Source organism: Polypterus senegalus, chromosome 2 (assembly GCF_016835505.1).
Source record: "Polypterus senegalus isolate Bchr_013 chromosome 2, ASM1683550v1, whole genome shotgun sequence".
NCBI classification, from domain to species: domain Eukaryota; kingdom Metazoa; phylum Chordata; class Cladistia; order Polypteriformes; family Polypteridae; genus Polypterus; species Polypterus senegalus.
In genome coordinates this window covers 256,339,754-256,358,457 of record NC_053155.1, presented here as the reverse complement: position 1 = coordinate 256,358,457, position 18,704 = coordinate 256,339,754, and the positions used below count along the sequence as shown (strand labels likewise).

The 18,704-nt window shown below is 38.5% G+C and overlaps 1 protein-coding gene across 2 annotated transcripts in view; it reads left to right on the top strand.

Moving 5' to 3' along the window:
- Positions 1-18,704, top strand: part of uggt2 (UDP-glucose glycoprotein glucosyltransferase 2) — a 652,370-nt gene that overhangs the window by 415,565 nt on the left and 218,101 nt on the right. Inside the window, exons 21-22 of one of the 2 annotated variants that reach the window (XM_039745402.1) lie at positions 1,005-1,099; positions 2,883-2,903. In XM_039745402.1, the coding sequence (XP_039601336.1) occupies positions 1,005-1,099; positions 2,883-2,903 (116 nt within the window). The remainder of the gene's footprint in view (positions 1-1,004; positions 1,100-2,882; positions 2,904-18,704) is intronic. The other variant, XM_039745404.1, reaches the window with a different exon arrangement.

Sequence of the window (18,704 nt, the reverse complement as noted above, 5' to 3'; positions counted from 1 at the left end):
AGTCGGTAAAAAGATCCCTTCAAATCTATTAGTCAGTAGCTAAAAAAAACTTCCCTTGCTTAAAAGCTTGCTTTAAAATTTCTTTGCACAAATAAGAACAGGTATTTGGAGTTCCGGATTCTAAATGTGTTTATTTACATAATAGGCATATCTGAAATGGTGAACAACTCTCTGGTTGAACTGTTTTCCTTAGCTTCTTCAACTCTAGTTCTTGTTGGTTTAACACAGGTCCCAAAGTAAATGATTTATAGTGTACACGTCAGCCAGTAAATCATACTGTGTATTTTTAATTACATTGTAAAGGAAATAAATAACAAAAAAGTCTTAAAATTGTTTTAGTGAATTATGAAATTGTGATGTAATAGACATTATTTCTGTTTCCTGTATTTAGTCATTAAGCTTTCCAGATTCCCTTCTTCCTTTTTATGCAGTCTTGGGCAATCCCTAGGGATGAGATCCATTTTTTCCAGCCAGGGGAATTGGAGCAGATGATATGTAAATATGGCAAAAAGCTTTTGAGTGCCCCCATCCCTCTGCCATCGCTTTTGTAGTGCTAACATAAAAACTAAATTTAACAGATGTATTACTCAAGCAGTTAAAAAAAAAAAATGGAAAAATATAAATCACACTGTGATAGTATATAGCTTAGAGAATGTTATTCTTGTAATCCCTGTTGCAACATAAAATGAATAATATTTTATTAAGACAAAGTCATTCCAGTTGTCTTATTTATTTTTATAATGTCATAAAATGACTGAAGGTGTCATTTTCATAAATGCACCTGTGGGTGTTCAGTTCAACATGTTCTTAATGGCTAGAGATCAGTATATATTGGTCAGTTTTAATTGGTTTGAGGTGTGGCCTGACTTAATGTGGGCACAGTATCACACAAAATTACATATGCAATAATACACTTTTGAGCGTTGCAAGTTTTATAGATGCAGCTTTTGTGTCCAGTAGCTCATTTATGCATTACATTTTTTTCTTTCTTTTTTTTCTTTTAGATAAAGATATAATTTATGCGGTGACCATCTGGATTATTGCTGATTTTGACAAGCCATCTGGGAGAAGACTGCTGTCTAATGCATTGAAACACATGGTGAGTTTGTAGTGATTGCTGTTGCCACACAGGGTACAAGAATTCTTTGACAAAGCTTTGCACTCATTAGACTCATATATGTAGGTGCTCTTTGATTTTTGAATCAAATAAAAAAATAGTGAAACAATACATGTATATGCATAATGATAAATTAATGAGAGTAAGATTTTTAACTTGTAATGTTTCCATGTTTAATTATAAGTCATGTACATCTCTTCATGTTCCGTAAAATAATAAGTATTTGTAACATAAAAATAATAATATAAAGTCCACTGCTTTCTACATATTCTGTGTCAAGATATAAATTGAAATGAAATAAAGAAATTTTCCTAAGAATTATTACTATATAGTGAAACTACAATACTTTTTGTTACGTCAAAGCAGGATTAAAGTTGTAATGGGGATTTACTTACTCAGATTTCATTTAACAGTGCTATATCAAATTTACAATTATATTTCATAACTGTTTTCATGTGCAACACCCAAGCCTTCCTGTATAACAGTACAAGAGACTGGGGTTCTGTTTCCCATCCATCCACTTCCTGTGTGGATTTGTGTGTTTTCACAGGCACGTCAGTTTCCTTCCACATGTCAGTGTGCCCTGTGATGGTCTGATTTCCAGGGAATGTGTAATGAGAATAGAGAAGAAAAGCCCTTATGCATTCTAAATGTTTGTTAATTTTAATACACACATCTTCCCTTCCCACACAACTGCTTTAATATTTTTTCATTGACTTTGAAATAATTTGTATTTTTGGTGTCATTCTTGATGTGATTTTATTCCTGATTTCAGTGTATATATACATTTAACTTATACATTATATAGGCAGGGCCAGATTAAAGAGGGTGGGTGCTCCTGGGCTAGAGCCATTTTTCGGGCCCTACCCACCTACACAAAATACTGAGTGCTATACAGGTCTCAGAGTCACACAGAGGAACTTAAATGACAAATACAGAGTTTTAGCTCTAAAATAAATGACAAATATCTGAAGGCATGCTTTGTGCAATTATGAAAGAAAAAGTATACTGTATCAAAGCTTATATCTTTAATTAGTTATTGCTGCACAGATGGCAAGTAACCAAATAACCATCAGAAATTGATATTTGAAAAGTCAAACTATAAAACCATTGCAAATACTTACAAAAGCAGAAATATCAAATACTGCATAGACCATTGTGTGTAACAACACAGACAAATGCCTGTTTTTTGAATTTGTACTTTTCTGTATTTCTTTGCAGCAAAATCCTTGATCAGATCACTGAACTCCAGTTTCTGAAAGAGATCACTCTCAGAATCAAAAGATGCAGTCTTTCTGGGTCTATTGCAGATTTGAGGCTATTCTCCCCTAGTGGAGAAAAATCACTAACCATTTTCATTTGTGACAGACAACGTCAGATAAAGCCAGAAAGCAATGTCTACATTTTGAGATGATGTACTATAAGCTTTTTTTTTTTCTCTAAGACACTGTAAAAGCCCTGGTGTGGATGAAGTGCCTTTAGTGCTTATGAATTCTGTGAACTGGACAATTAGCTAACCACTGCACCACTGTTTCAAAGACACTACAAGGACACAGACAGTATGTTAACCACACACACACACACCTATGAAAAATGAAATGAGAACAGCACAGCACAGCACATGTCCTTTGTCCCTTTCTCTCTGTGCTCTTTGTGCTCCCAAGCTCCTACTACTAACAACCCATAAAGCAAGGGATCAAATCAAATCAAGTCAGGATCAGCATTATTGTTATGATTAACAGGTTTTTTTTTTCATTTTCTGTAGCCTTTCCTGGACAGATTTTCAGTGAGTATTGGAGCTGTCAGAATGAACATCGCTATTTACATTTAATTTGAATGTTTATGAAAAAAATCTTATATGAAGGCAAACTCTGATATTCAATATAAAAGAGCAGCCCTTTACTTTACGTCACACTAGTCTTGGCATCAACCTATTCCAGAGAAGCTGTTCTTCTATATTTTGCATGTGTTTTTCACATCATTTCCATGATCTGCGTTTTTGTCATTTTTAATTGTTAGTGTGTATCATTTATAAAAGTTACAGATTTTTCTATCATTATGCTCTGCTTTTTGTTTAACAAGAGTACTGACAACAGGTTTTAAACTTGTCACAGCACTCTAAAAGTACATTTTGCCCCAATCCAATTCTATTTCAGTCTTATTATGTTTTGCTGCTGTTTTATATTAAAACGTTAAGCATTCATTGTTAAGAGCATGTTGTTGCTATGTTAAACGTGATTGGAAAGCGTGGCTTTAGTTATTGAGGGTACAAACTGAAGCTACTTATAGTCTACAAGACAAGGCTCTTAACCATGGCAATTTACTGCTCCAGCATCTATCTGAGTGCATTGAAACATGCAAGAGATGGCTGAATTAGGAGTTGTAGGTCTCTTTTCTTTTGTGGTCAGTTACCATGGAAGCCTAGTAAAAATGTGGAGTAGAGGTGGGCTGGTTTGTATCATGTCACTCTAGCGCTTGAAAGATAGTCTCACTCCACCCTTATAAAGGTATATACAAGTCAGCCTGTTGTGAATTTCTGGTTCACGTGGGTTTGTCATCAATAATTAAATGGGAATTATTTTGTGAATTTTGCTTTCTATTGCAGAAAAACACAGGTGACGCATAAATAGACTTCAAATCAGTTCATTGCACAATTGGATTACAATTACACTCATGGATTACAGGTTTCTATAGATCTATGTTCTTCTCCTGTGCCTGCTTGTTTTCTGTAATTTTGTCTGGGTTAGAAAACTCTTTGTCTAAGAGTGCTTCCAGCTTCTAAAAATGTTCATTTACATCGGCATCATACTAGGACAAAACTTTGCATAACTTTCAGGTGGCTGTTCACAGGGGATTTCATTTCATAACTTCAATACTTGACCGACATTTTCTTTGTCTGCGAAACTGTTGTGAGTGTTTATCATTTTGTGTCTGTAATATTAATAATTTTTGTCATTTATTATCTTAAATATACACACAACTTTGTTATAATAAGTTAAATTTCATAAAAAGTTACAGTTCACTGAAGAATTACTGAACTATGTACTTTGTCTGTGGGATGCCACACGTCTTTGTCTCGGTAGCCAGCCTCACTTGTGTAATTTGCTTGCTAACTGGTCATTCTATCTTGCATTTCTCGCAAATTTTTGCAGTGTATTTAGTTTAGTAAACTTAGAATATACAAAAACCATAGGACCAAAACATAGTTGCAGATTTAAGCATTTCTGGGCACCATGCACCCATAACCCTGTGAATCACAAGGGATAGCTGCATAAGGTATGTGTACAGTATGTATTTTTATGCAACCTTACATCAGAAAAAGTTCGGATGGTATTTTCTTTTGACTTTTATTTTGTTTCAGACAGCATGAACCCAAGATATTTCATGTTTTGTTGGCCAAATTCATTTCATTTGTTAATATACATCTATTCCTGCATTTCAGGACACATTCCAAAAAAGGTGGGATGGTGGCACATTAGTGCCAGTAATGAAGCAAAATAGTTTAAATAATGATGTGAATTCAAACAGGTGATGTCAACAGGTGATTGTAATCATGATGTGGTACAAAAGCAGTATCCACAAAATGATGAGTCTTTGAAGGGCCAAGATGGGCAAATGATCTCCTGTTTGTCAACAAATGTGTGAGAAAATTATTGAAATGTTTAAAAATAGTGTTCCTCAAAGAAAGATTGGAAGAGATTTGCATATTTCTCCCTCTACAGTGCATAATATCATTAAACTATTCAAGAAATCTGGAGGAATTTCACTGCTTAAAGGGCAAAGGCGCATGTCTAAGCTGAACACCTGTGATCTCTGTTCCCTCAGCAGGCACTGCATCAAGAACCGTCACTCATCAATAGCTGATATAACCACTTGGGTGAGGGATTACTTTGGCAAAATCTTTGTCAAGCACTACAATACAGAATTACATTCACAAATGCCACTTAAAACTTTACTAGCAAAAAATAAGTCTTATGTGAACCATGTCCAGAAGTGGCATTGACTTCTCTGGGCTCGGTGGCATCTGGGATAGACCATTACACAATGGAAATGTATTGTGGTCAGACAAATCAGTATTCCAAATCTTCTGTGATGGCAGCATTAATGCAGAAAAGTACACTGAGATTTTAGAGCAGCATTTGCTGCCTTTAAGATGACATTTGTTCCAGGGATGCCCATGCATCTTTCAACAAGACAGTGTAAAACCACATTCTGCACACATCACAAAGGCATGGCTGTGGAAGAAGATGGTGCGGGTACTGGACTGGCCTGTCTGCAGTTCTGACCTGTCCCTAATAGAGAATCCATTTTCTAACCCGCTGAATCCAAATACAGGGTCACGAGGGTCTGCTGGAGCCAATCCCAGCCAACACAGGGCACAAGGCAGGAACCAATCCTGGGAAGGGTGCCAACCCACCGCAGGACTCACACAAACACACACTAGGGCCAATTTAGAATCGCCAAACCACCTAACCTGCATGTCTTTGGATTGTGGGAGGAAACCAGAGCGCCCGGAGGAAAACCACGCAGACACGGGGAGAACATGCAAACTCCATGCAGGGAGGACCCGGGAAGCGAACCCGGGTCTCCTAACTGCGAGGCAGCAGTGCTACCACTGCGCCACCGTGCCGCCCCCAATAGAGAATGTGTGGAGAATTTTGAAATGAAAAATGTGGCAACAACGATCCCGTTGAGAAGAATAAGACAGAATAACACCAGAAACACTTTATCGCTTGGTATCCTTAGTGCTAAAGTGTCTTTTGAGTGTTGTGAAAAGGAACAGTGATATTGCCAACTCGTTTAGGAATGTGTTGCAGGCCTAAAATGCAGGAATGATTTATAATATCAAATTAAATAAAGATGACCAGAAAAAACATAAAATATATTGAGTTCATACTGTTGGCAATGATAAAATCAAAGTAAATTTAATAATCACTGTTTTTTTTTTTAATTTCATTTTCCATACTGGCCCACCTTTTTCTGCTAGAGGGTGTTAGAATGTGTAAACAGATTTACATATTTTAGCCATCCTTGTATGCAGTTTTACCACTTTTGAAGTTATATTTAAGTATGTATCTACATTGTAGTATGCAAGTCTGTGAACTTGATAACTCAAAAAAAAAATCACTCAATATGAATTAAGGTTGTCACCCTTATAAATTACTAGAGGCCTATTAATTTAGAGAAAAATTCCTATGGTGAATGTTGTCACACATTTTTAGTATAAGTACATGCTTTATACTTCTTGGATATAAATAAGAAAAGTACTGGGACAGGGTTGAAATTATACTTTTGAGTTTTTAATAGTTACATGTTTTAGGCATTCCTGAACACAATTTGAATACTTTTGGTGTGATGTCTGTTTCAGAATGTTAATCTATGTACAGAATAACTTAGAAATGAACTACATACTCTTATTGAAACTTTTCACATTTAGCTTGTGAAATTGTAGAAGCCTGTTTTTGCCATATTGATGGAAGTCTATTGATTTAAAGAAAAAATGCTCCTGTAGTATATACTGTACAGTGAAAATGATTTTGGATAGCAGATACAGTAATAAAAAAAACAGATAAAGATGCAGGAAATTACTGCCAGTAGTTTTAGTCTTTGTTTTTGTTTTTAATATTGCCCTAACTGTAGAAATGGGCATTTTCAGGTGAGTAGCTATTTCTTTACAACCATTCCCTGAGTTATGAAGGGCAACACACTTCTCCCTCATTTGGATTAAGTATTCTGTTTTCTTTGTCATGATGATGGTTGGTTAAGGAAATCTGGTTCTGTGTCTCCTCACATTTGTATCCCAGTTAATGAGCAAGACATTGCTTTCAGCTGGAAAGTTCCTATACACTCCAATCAACTTAACGATGCCCAATTTAAATGGGAAACATGCTTGAGTTGCATTGTTTCATATTCATTTCCAAGGGTGCCAACAATTGTGGTACTGTACATGTGTTTGTGTTAACAATATTTATTTCTTGATGAGGGCTTTGTTTTTCTTTGAATGAACTTGTTTCAATTAAAAATCAGGTGTTTCTCATTTTTTCAGTGTAAGATGACGGTTCTTCAGCAAACATTGATTTTTTTCTAACCCTTCTTACTAATTTTTACAAGGGGTGCCAATAATAGTGAAGGGCACTGTATATACACTCACAAACAAACACACACATACACTACTGGTCAAAGTCAAAATACCTCAAATTTAATCGGTTGAAATGCAATGAATGACCTAAAGCAGTGAAAATGTAAGTAAACTGCCAGAGGTTTAAATTTAGGTTAGCAAAAACTAAAAAAAAGGACATTTCAGAATAGTACAAATGAGCCTTCTTCAGCAAATAACTAATATGTTACAACTTACAAACAATTTTCACAGGTGTCCCAACTTTTGTTAATTACTTAAAAACCATCTGTCTTAGAGCAGAATCTGAACAGTCAGCAGTGTATTTAGTGGACTTTACGTAATGTTTCAAAATGTACTAACTCAACCGACTAAATCAAAATAGGACAAAAACTTTGACAGTCTCAGTTTTTGTGACAAAAAACAATGTGTAAGTTTAGTGGTTATTAAAGATGACCGAGAGCAACACAGTGTAGAGATGGATGTCAGGTAGAGACCAAAGAACAAAAAGTCAACATTACTTGCCCAGGACAGGGTCCTACATGGTGCTGACAACAATAAGAATATATGCTCCTGCAAGGGCAATACTCATAGCCTTTTCAAAAATTGCCATGTCTTTCTAAGACAGATATTTATAGAGATGTTCCCAGAAGTAATTACTTCAGAGGCACAGAGATAGTAAGAAGACAGTAAGCTTCTGCACATGATTGGTTAGAAATCCTCCAGTTCTTTAAGTATGAGTTAGGTTCTAGACAGAAGGAACTGTTTGGGCTAGTAAAGGGAGGACTGGAATTTATGACAGTTTTCCTGATGCCATATGTTATTGCAGGGTTCAACTTGGAGCTCATACCTTGCTATGCTTTAAAATCCCCTTTCAGTCAGTACTACAACTTAGTGTCAGGAAATGACTAAGACAAAACTTGAACTTGAATTGTGCAGCATGGAGCTTTCCATAAGGAAAGGAGCATTAGCTGATTTCCACCGAAAAGGTGGAATGAACTTGGTACCAATTATGGCCAGACAAAATAACTTCCACTGAGTGAGAGAGTGAGAGACAGAGATCTGGAAAGAAGATGTCTAATAAGGTCTTATTAACATGATGTTATAAATATTATTTTGCATATTTTATGTTTGTTTTTACCCCTAAGGACTCTGGTTTCATTGGTTACATTTTATTTTGATTGATGAAGTTTATTTTGTTGTTTTATTGTGTTCATGCTAACCAATCCTTTTACATATTCAATGTTTTAAATAGAATGCAGTTGTAAGGATGAAAAGGGATATCGATAGAAAGGGTAGCTAAGAGAAAACTGGAAACAGAAGACCAAAATTCAGAAAATGGTAGAAATTTGTAGAACCTCGATACAATTCTAGTTCTGGTGTGTTTGCTGGAAAGTGCATTATGTGCAAATTAAAAATATGAATTAAAAAATTATCAAAGAAAAAATGTTTTTAATGCTACTAAAATAGTAACAAAATGAAAAATATTTTTAAAACTTAAACATGATTGCTTTTGAATTCACAACAGCACAAACGGGTAAAGACTATAATCCCAGCATGTTGCTGTTTACAGTATTTTACAAAAGCTAGGTGGTGTGTGTGCTTTCCTTTTAATCTTTCAACCTTGTTAGCAAACTCATTTTCTGTTTCCAGAAAGTACTACACTCTTTGTTGTTCATCTGCATGTATACAAAGTATTTATTTCTTTATGTTTTGTGAGTTTTCTAGTTTTATTTTAGAAATAGATTTAGAAAGCCTTTATTGACATTGTACCAGTACATTAAAATTATAAAAGCTAAACCTATGAACTGTGCAAGTACAACAACAACAAACAAATAATATAGAGAGCACACATCTTATTACAAATAAATACCATGTATAAATAAATAAGGGGTGGAAATGATTATCCATTATAGTAATCATTGTATATACGGTGGGAAAATTATAACAGTTCTATGAGTTTTTAAAATTCTGATGGCATAAGGATAAAAACTATCTGCAAATCATTTTGTTCTACTTTTAATGTTTACTGCCTGCCGCAGGGCAGTAGTGTGAACAATGAATAACGAGGATGGGAAGGGCCCAGGATATCTCTGCGGAGGCACTGGGCACTGGAGATACCTTCCAGGGAGGGCGGAAAGCAACCAATGATGTTGAAATACAGTGTTCCAAAACACTCTCGAAGGTTGAATGGTAGAAGGTCAACAGCAGCTTCCCCCTTATTTCTAAGGGGAAATTTAATGGTAAGAATTATTAAAAATTATAAATTATAAAAATTATAGGAAAATGAATGGAAGGAATTATTAAGGATAAGATTGAACAGCACCTGGCAAGAACAGGAGTTATTCTGAACAGTCAGCATGGGTTCAGAGGAGGGAGGTCGTGTTTTACTAACATGTTGGAATTCTATGAGGAGGCAACAAAAGGATATGATCAAAGTGGAGCATATGATGATATTTATTTGGACTTTCAGTAAGCATTTGATAAGGTGCCACATGAGAGGTTGGGCATCAAATTAAAAGAAGTAGGAGTTCAAGGTGATGTTTTTAGATTGGTACAGAATTGGCTCAAACACAGGAAGCAGAGGATAATGGTGCGAGGAACCTCATCAGAACTGGCTGATGTTAAGAGTGGTGTTCCACGGGGGTCTGTGCTAGGGCCACTGCTATTTTTAACATATATAAATTATTCAGATAGGAATACAAGTAACAAGCTGGTTAAGTTTGCAGATGGATATAGGTGGATTATCAGATAATTTGGAGTCCGTTATATCATTACTGAAGGACTCCATTTGCATACAGGCATGGGTAGATTTGTGGCAGATGAAATTTAATGTCAGTTAAAGTTAAGTATTACACATAGGAAGTAAAAATGTTAGGTTTGAATACACAATGGGCGGTCGGAAAATCTAGAGTACACCTTATGAGAAGAATTTAGGAGTCATAGTGGACTCTAAGCTATCGAGTTCACAATAGTGTTTAGAAGCCATTAAGAAGGCTAACAGAATGTTAGGTTACATAGCACAAGGTGTGGAGTACAAGTCCAAGGTTGTTATGCTCAACCTTTATAATGCGCTGGTGAGGCCTCATCTTTAGTACTGTGTGCAGTTTTGGTCTCCAGGTTACAAAAAGGACATAGCAGTGCTAGAAAAGGTCCAGAGAAGAGCAACTAGGCTGATTCTATGGCTACAGGGATTGAATTATGAGGAAAGATTAAAAGAGCTGAGCCTTTACAGTTTAAGCAAAAGTGGATTAAGAGATGACATGATTGAAGTGTTTAAAATTGTGAAAGAAATGTGTACAGTGGATCGAGACTGTTATTTTAAAATGAGTTCATCAAGAACACATGGACACAGTTGGAAACTTGTTAAGGGTAAATTTCGCACAAACATTAGGAAGTTTTTCTTTACACAAAGAACGATAGACACTTGGAATAAGCTACCAAGTAGTGTGGTAGACAGTAAGACGTTGGGGACTTTCAAAACTCAACTTGATGTTTTTTTTGAAGAAATAAGTGGATAAGACTGGCGAGCTTTGTTGGGTTGAATGGCCTGTTCTCGTCTAGAGTCTTCTAATGTTCTACTTTCTGCAGAAGTCTCAGGAGATGCAGTCACTGCTGGGACTTTTTTGACCACCACCTGAGTGGTCTGAGTGTTCCAGATGGCTCATCACTGTTTGGAGGGCTGTATTGATGGCGACTTCAGTGGATCTGTTTGATTTATAAGCAAAGTGTTGGAGTGCTGAAGGTGGAAGAGAGGCTAGCTTTAATATGCTGAGCAATAAATCTTTCAAAACATTTCATGACTGTTGTCGTCAGTTCAATCGGTCTATTATTATTAAGGTTATTGATGACTGACTTTTTAGGGACAGTAATGATAACAGCCAACTCAAGACAAGGGGAAATGGTGGCTTGCGTCAGTGACAGATTACAGTAAATATCTTAGTAAGAACTTCTGCTAACTGGTCAGCACAAGCTTTCAGTACCATTCCAAGTACAGTATGCCATCTGGTCCAGCAGCTTTCCTCTGATTCACTGTCTGAGCACTTGTTTCTGAAACGTGAGTATGTAGCAACTGGGAGTTGACAGGGGCAGAATGTCTGTGCGAGACCACTTTGGCTAGCGAGCACAGAAAAGATTTTGCCATCAGCACAGATTGGCAAATGTGTACTGTTTTTGTAATTGGTGATTTGTTCTAATCCCTGCCACACCTGCTGTGAGTTATTGTGTATAGGCCAGGTTTTAATAGTTTTAATAGTTGGCTTGATTTTCCTCCGGAGGGGAGTGAATGCTGAGATGAGGAGCACTGGGAGTTGGTCAGATAAGCCCAGATGTAGGAGTGGTAGGGCTCTGTAAGCATGCTGTTGGAATAAACACTGTCCAGCATATGATTCCCCAGGTGGGACACTGGACATATTGCACACATTTGGGGAGCACAGTCTTTAGGCATGCTTGATTAAAATCACCAGCTACAATGTGTACTACCTTGGGATAAGCCTGTTGATGTTTTGTTTTTCATATCGTGTAGGCAGGTGAGAGCTGAACTAATTTTAGTGTTAGGAAGGATATAAATAGCAGTAATGATCACTGTTTTCAGCTCCCTTGGCACATAGAAAAGTCTTCATAAAACTCATAGTGCTTCCTAATCAGGAGAGTAGTGTGTGTATAAATTCTTACTGTTTGTATACCAGTTGGTGTTTATACAGTATATATATATATATCCAAATATCCCCACCTTTTTTCTTCCTGGAGTATCTGTACCTGCTAAAGCAGTAGATAGTACAGCCGTCCAGCTGCCCGATGGTATCCGGGATAAGTTTCTGTAATGGTCATCACACAAAATTCACAAACATAGAAGCTTAAGCCATCAATGCTATCTGCAATGCCTCTTGGACCCCATAACAATCCTAGGAGGCCCTGCAGGTCTTGCTATATTCTAGTATGTTGTGAATCCACTGGTAACTGCTTGTAATGTCCATATGGCATCTTTTTCCAATATTAGGCAAGTCTGTACGACAATACGGATCCATCTTGGCACACCTCGCACGTATTACACACACATATTAACAGAATATGTAGCATTTCATTCGTTTATTTGCAGACTTTCAACATGGAGCTGCTACTTTTTAATGGTTCTGGCAGTCCAAAAACCACAATTTGTATTCATTCATACATCTCTCTGCAAACCCATCTAGACCAAATTAGGGTCATGGGGGCCAGAATCCACCTACACAAAGTACTAGTCTATCACTGGTCATACTGAAGGCAGCCCAAGCTTGTCCTCATCCTAAAGAAGCAGACCCTACAAAAGGGTACTTTTAGAATATGGTTTGAGCATGAGGATCCCAAGCCAGTCCTCATCATTTATAAGAAAGTCATCCAGAAGGGTACTAAAACATAAGGAGTAAGGATGGTGGTTTGCAAAAATAGCTGTGAAGGTGAAAATATTTTTCATCAGCTAACCTACAGAAACAACTGCAACAAGTTTAAAATGAAAGATGACCATAGAAATCATTATGGTGGTAGACACAATGGATAATTCAGCACAAAAATCACTGTCATGCTAGTAGCAAATAAAATAACAACATTATACCTGTTGGCTTTGAGACCTTCATTCACTTAGCTACATACTCTGTTGCTTTTTCTGGCTATCATGCTGGCCATTCCACCAGATGTCCAGCAATCTACAGCCTCTGGTGCTGTACTCATCAAGTTTTAGTTACCACTGAGTCCGAATTTCCCCAATGATTTGTATATTTAGTTAAAGAGACATACAGTACAGGCCAAAAGTTTGGATAAACCTCCTCATTCAATGTGTTTTCTTTATTTTCATGACCATTTACATTGGTAGATTCCCCAGTAAACTACTGCTGCCTGATAGAAATTGTACTAACTCCCCTTTCCGATATGCCTTATAGCCTATTTTTCCACATTTTGTTATGTTACAGCCTTATTCCAAAATGGATTAAATTCATTTTTTTAGTCGGAATTCTACACACAACACCCCATAATGACAACGTGAAAAAAGCTTACTTGAGGTTTTTGCAAATTTATTAAAAATTAAAAAAATGAGAAATCACATGTACATAAGTATTCACAGCCTTAGCTTAATACTTTGTCGATGCACCTTTGGCAGCAAGTACAGCCTCATGTCTTTTTGAATATGATGCCACAAGCTTGGCACACCTATTCTTGGCCTGTTTCGCCCATTCCTCTTTGCAGCACTTCTCAAGCTCTATCAGGTTGAATGGGAAGCGTCGGTGCACAGACATTTTAAGATCTCTCCAGAGATGTTCAATTGGATTCAAGTCTGGGCTCTGGTTGGGCCACTCAAGGACATTCACAGAGTTGTCCTGAAGCCACTCCTTTGATATCTTGGCTGTGTGCTTAGGGTCGTTGTCCTGCTGAAAGATGAACCGTCACCCCAGTCTGAGGTCAAGAGCGCTCTGGAGCAGGTTTTCATCCAGAATGTCTCTGTACATTGCTGCAGTCATCTTTCCCTTTATTCTGACTAGTCTCCCAGTTTGTGCCGCTGAAAAACTGCTGCCACCACCATGCTTCACTGTTGGGATGGTATTGGGCTGGTGATGAGCGGTGCCTGGTTTCCTCCAAATGTGACGCCTGGCATTCAAACCAAAGAGTTCAATCTTTGTCTCATCAGACCAGAGAATTTTGTTTCTCATGGTCTGAGAGTCCTTCAGGTGCCTTTTGGCAAACTCCAGGTGGGCTGCCATGTGCCTTTTACTAAGGAGTGGCTTCCGTCTGGCCACTCTGCCATACAGGCCTGATTGGTGGATTGCTGCAGAGATGGTTGTCCTTCTGGAAAGTTCTCCTCTCTCCACAGAGGACCTCTGGAGCTCTGACAGAGTGACCATTGGGTTCTTGGTCACCTCCCTGACTAAGGCCCTTCTCCCCCGATCGCTCAGTTTAGATGGCCGGCCAGATCTAGGAAGAGTCCTGGTGGTTTCGAACTTCTTCCACTTAGGGATGATGGAGGCCACTGTGCTCATCAGGACCTTTAAAGCAGCAGAAATTTTTCTGTAACCATCCCCAGATTTGTGCCTTGAGACAATCCTGTCTCGGAGGTCTACAGACAATTCCTTTGACTTCATGCTTGGTTTGTGCTCTGACATGAACTGTCAACTGTGGGACCTTATATAGACAGGTGTGTGCCTTTCCAAATCATGTCCAATCAACTGAATTTACCACAGGTGGACTCCAATTAAGCTGCAGAAACATCTCAAGGATGATCAGGGGAAACAGGATGCACCTAAGCTCAATTTTGAGCTTCATGGCAAAGGCTGTGAATACTTATGTACATGTGATTTCTCAATTTTTTTATTTTTAATACATTTGTAAAAACCTCAAATAAAATTTTTTCACATTGTCATTATGGGATGTTTTGTGTAGAATTCTGAGGAAAAAAATGAATTTAATCCATTTTGGAATAAGGCTGTAACATAACAAAATGCGGAAAAAGTGACGCACTGTGAATACTTTCCAGATGCACTGTATTTTAATTTGGACCAACACAATGCAGATGCAAAATTTTATGAAAATCAGTTCATCTGTTTTTGTAGTTTATAGTTTATGTTTATGATTTTGTGTAGATATTGAGAAGTAGGTAAATGTATTGAAAAGTTCTCAAAGAAATAAAAATGACTGTGCCCTACAGATTACTTAACAATATGAGTCCCATACCCAGTTACTTAAAAGGCTAAACAATGCAGATTAGTTTTTAAAAAACCTGCCATCAGTTTTTAAAAACTACTCTTTCATGCTTGTGCTTCATGGCTGTTAAAAATGAAAATGGGTGCAGTGACAGTGCACATCAATTAGGTAGTAACATGCACAATATGCCCAATATAAACAGTTAGGTCCATAAATATTTGGACAGAGACAACTTTTTTCTAATTTTGGTTCTGTACATTACCACAATGAATTTTAAATGAAACAGCTCAGATGCAGTCGAAATGCAGACTTTCAGCTTTAATTCAGTTGGTTGAACAAAAAGATTGCATAAAAATGTGAGGCAACTAAAGCATTTTTTTAACACAATCCCTTCATTTCAGGGGCTCGAAAGTAATTGGACAAATTAAATAACTGGAAATAAAATGTTCATTTCTAATACTTGGTTGAAAACCCTTTGCTGGCAATGGCAGCCTGAAGTCTGTTTAAAAAGAAGTTCCTTCTTTTTCTTTTTTTCCACTTCTCTGGTTATTTCTCACAAACTTTTGTTTAAAGTGGTTTCTTTGCAATTAACATTTTGTCTCTAGCTTAACGTTAACATGCTGAATGAACAGAAATGATTTAGGAAGCATCTGTTCTAATGGACTGTTGAAAAACAGTCATTTAGAGTGATGTGTATCATCGTTTAAATGCATCAATTTATGTGAAACATATGCAAGTGTCATTCTTAAAGAAATAACACAACAAAACTACAGAAAATAGAGTGGTGAGGGGAATCAATAATTGGTTTTGCTACCACAACAGCAGAATAGTTAAAGCCTTGTGGGTTAGTTTTTGATTTAGCCCATTCTTTCTCTTTTTGTCATTTTTTTCCCTATGGACACTCTGATTTCTACTGCATTATACTGTAGTTTAATATACTTTTTTCTGCCTGTAAACCTTTAGTTATCCAAGCAATTGTCCTGATATTTCACATGTCCCTGTTATTGTAAAACATAAATAATGTGTATAGATTGTTCTACTTACTGTATATGCATATTTATTTGACTGGTTATTTAATTTGTTCATTTCCGGTCAATTCTAATATTACCATGGTAAAGAAAGCATCCGTATGTTGATAGCTTGAGTTGCAAAAAAATAAGTTCTACTTCATGTGTTTTATTGCACATCATTGCATGTTTTTCATTAAACTGTGTGAGCAGTGTCTGCTTCTTTTGGATCACTCATTAAAGAAGATTCTGGCAAGGATACTTAAACACTGGGCAGTGTAGTTGCCAGTAGTTTATCCTGGCATGGAGAACTGGCTGATCTTGTCAGACCAAACAAGTTTTAGTGATAATTCCTGCTGGTTATTTGGAATAATGAGCAAGAGTGGAATACTGCTGCTATAACTCATACGTATACAAACATACACACACACACACACACATATATAATTTTTATGATTCCTCTCATTCATCAGCCTTTAGCTTTTGATAATTTCGGTGGTAGAATTTTATGCTTAAAATAGTGTGCTTAACATGTAATTTTATACTTTCATTGACACATCATTAATACATGATACAGTATAAACTCTGTGTCTGTGTGTATATATACAGGGGTTGGCAAAAATAGGATTAATGCTGTGAGTATGCAAAACACAATTTATTCTTGGTATTATCATTTATGTATTATTTATTTGTATAATTTGTCAGTGTGCTGGAGTATAGCCGACCATTCTTGAACATCCTTCATATAATTGCATATAAGTAAAATATCCCTTCCATAGATCATTTCTTGCATTTCCTAATGACTTGGCTTTTGTTATTGGTCATTACAAAACACAATTTTAGAGGAAACTGTATTTTTTGATATGAGTGAGTGAATGAGTCACTGAAGTTTGCATTGTATATTGTGAGATTTTTGAGACCCTCCCCAACTGTGCTGTACACCGAAACGTGGTTGACGTTTCTGTCGATGGTTACTTAACCACCACCAAGGCAACCACAGGTTCATATCACCACCGAGTCAAGTTCAACTTCGCACAATACTTTTTTTGCCCAATGGTTGATGCCGGGAATGGTCTAACCCGGCCATTGACCATACTGTCGCTGCTTGTTTGCTGTGCTTGTGTGTATTAAATTGGTAGCTCCCATTTCAACAAATACCCTTATTTTACCTATTTTGATTTGCATAAAGTAGATTTTCTTGAAGCCTTTGGACTCAGTGTCTTCTGTTGGATGAAATTCAGTGACTCACACATCACAATATAATATATTTATAATTTTTCAATTGTTCTAATTTTCAGCATGCTAGTAAAATTTTTTTTTTTTTCAAAATCCAAACTGCAAAAACCACTTTATCCCCCACTCCTACAGCCACTCATCCATTTCCTGAAAAAGACTATTCCAACTAAGTTTAGCCAGGAGAAAATTATCCTTCCAGCATTGTGTAGAATGCCAAGACCAAACCTAGTGTGGTCCCGGACGCCCAGGAGGACGTGAGGAGGGCTTGTGCCTCCTCCAGACCGCGAGGGGGCGTCCGTCCTGGTTCTGTTGGGAGCCACGGGTCGAGGGCATGGAAGCCCTACCCTGTAGGGGCCCGTGGTCACCGCCAGGTGGCGCCCCGATGCCGGTTTATCCCGTACGGTCCTCGGCTGGGGCTGGAGCCCGGCCGGGACGCCTTGGAGGACGTGAGGAGGGCTTGTGCCTCCTCCAGACCACGAGGGGGCGTCCGTCCTGGTTCTGTTGGGAGCCACGGGTCGAGGGCATGGAAGCCCTACCCTGTATGGGCCTGTGGCGACCGCCAGGCGGCGCCCCGATGCCGGTTTATCCCGTACGGTCCTCGGCTGGGGCTAGAGCCCGGCCGGGACACCTTGGAGGACCAGAGGAGGGCGTGTGCCTCCTCCTGACCGAGTGGGGGCGTCCGTTCTGGTTATGCAGGGGGCCTCGGGTACAGGGCTTGGAAGCCCAGCCCTGTAGGGACCTGTGGCCACCGCCAGGCGGGGCGACCCAGGGCCTAATTATTCCACCGGGGGAGCCCGGCACTTCCGCCACACCAGGAAGTGTTGGCGAAGCTTGAGAGAGGACAGGAGGCGGCCAGGAAGGCACAAGAGACTGTGGGGCCTGGACATTGGGGAAATCGGTGCAAGAAGGCACTGGGGGTGCACGTGAGCAAAACTTTAAATAGTATTGTAAATAAACAGTGTGTGGGTGCAAAATATGTTTTCCGTCTGTCTGTGTCGGGGCCAGCGTTCACACTAGCTATGGTATCTGAGGACATAAAGCAAAGAGGAATGAGGCCCTGAGAAATTCCTCCCTGGTGACAGGGTGCAAATCCACTGCAGGGCACAGTCACTTACACTGTTACATTAACATATGTATGCATGTGTGGGGGTGGCACGGTGGCGCAGTGGTAGCGCTGCTGCCTCACAGTTAGGAGACCCGGGTTCGCTTCCCGGGTCCTCCCTGCGTGGAGTTTGTATGTTCTCCCGTGTCTGCGTGGGTTTCCTCCGGGCGCTCCGGTTTCCTCCCACAATCCAAAGACATGCAGGTTAGGTGGATTGGCGATTCTAAATTGGCCCTAGTGTGTGTGTTTGTGTGTGTCCTGTGGTGGGTTGGCACCCTGCCCAGGATTGGTTCCTGCCTTGTGCCCTGTGTTGGCTGGGATTGGCTCCATCAGACCCCCGTGACCCTGTATTCGGATTCAGCGGGTTAGAAAATGGATGGATGGATGGATGCATGTGTGGGTTTTGGGGGTGGGGGTTACCAGAGTATCCAGAAAAAATATACATGAGTATGTTGTATG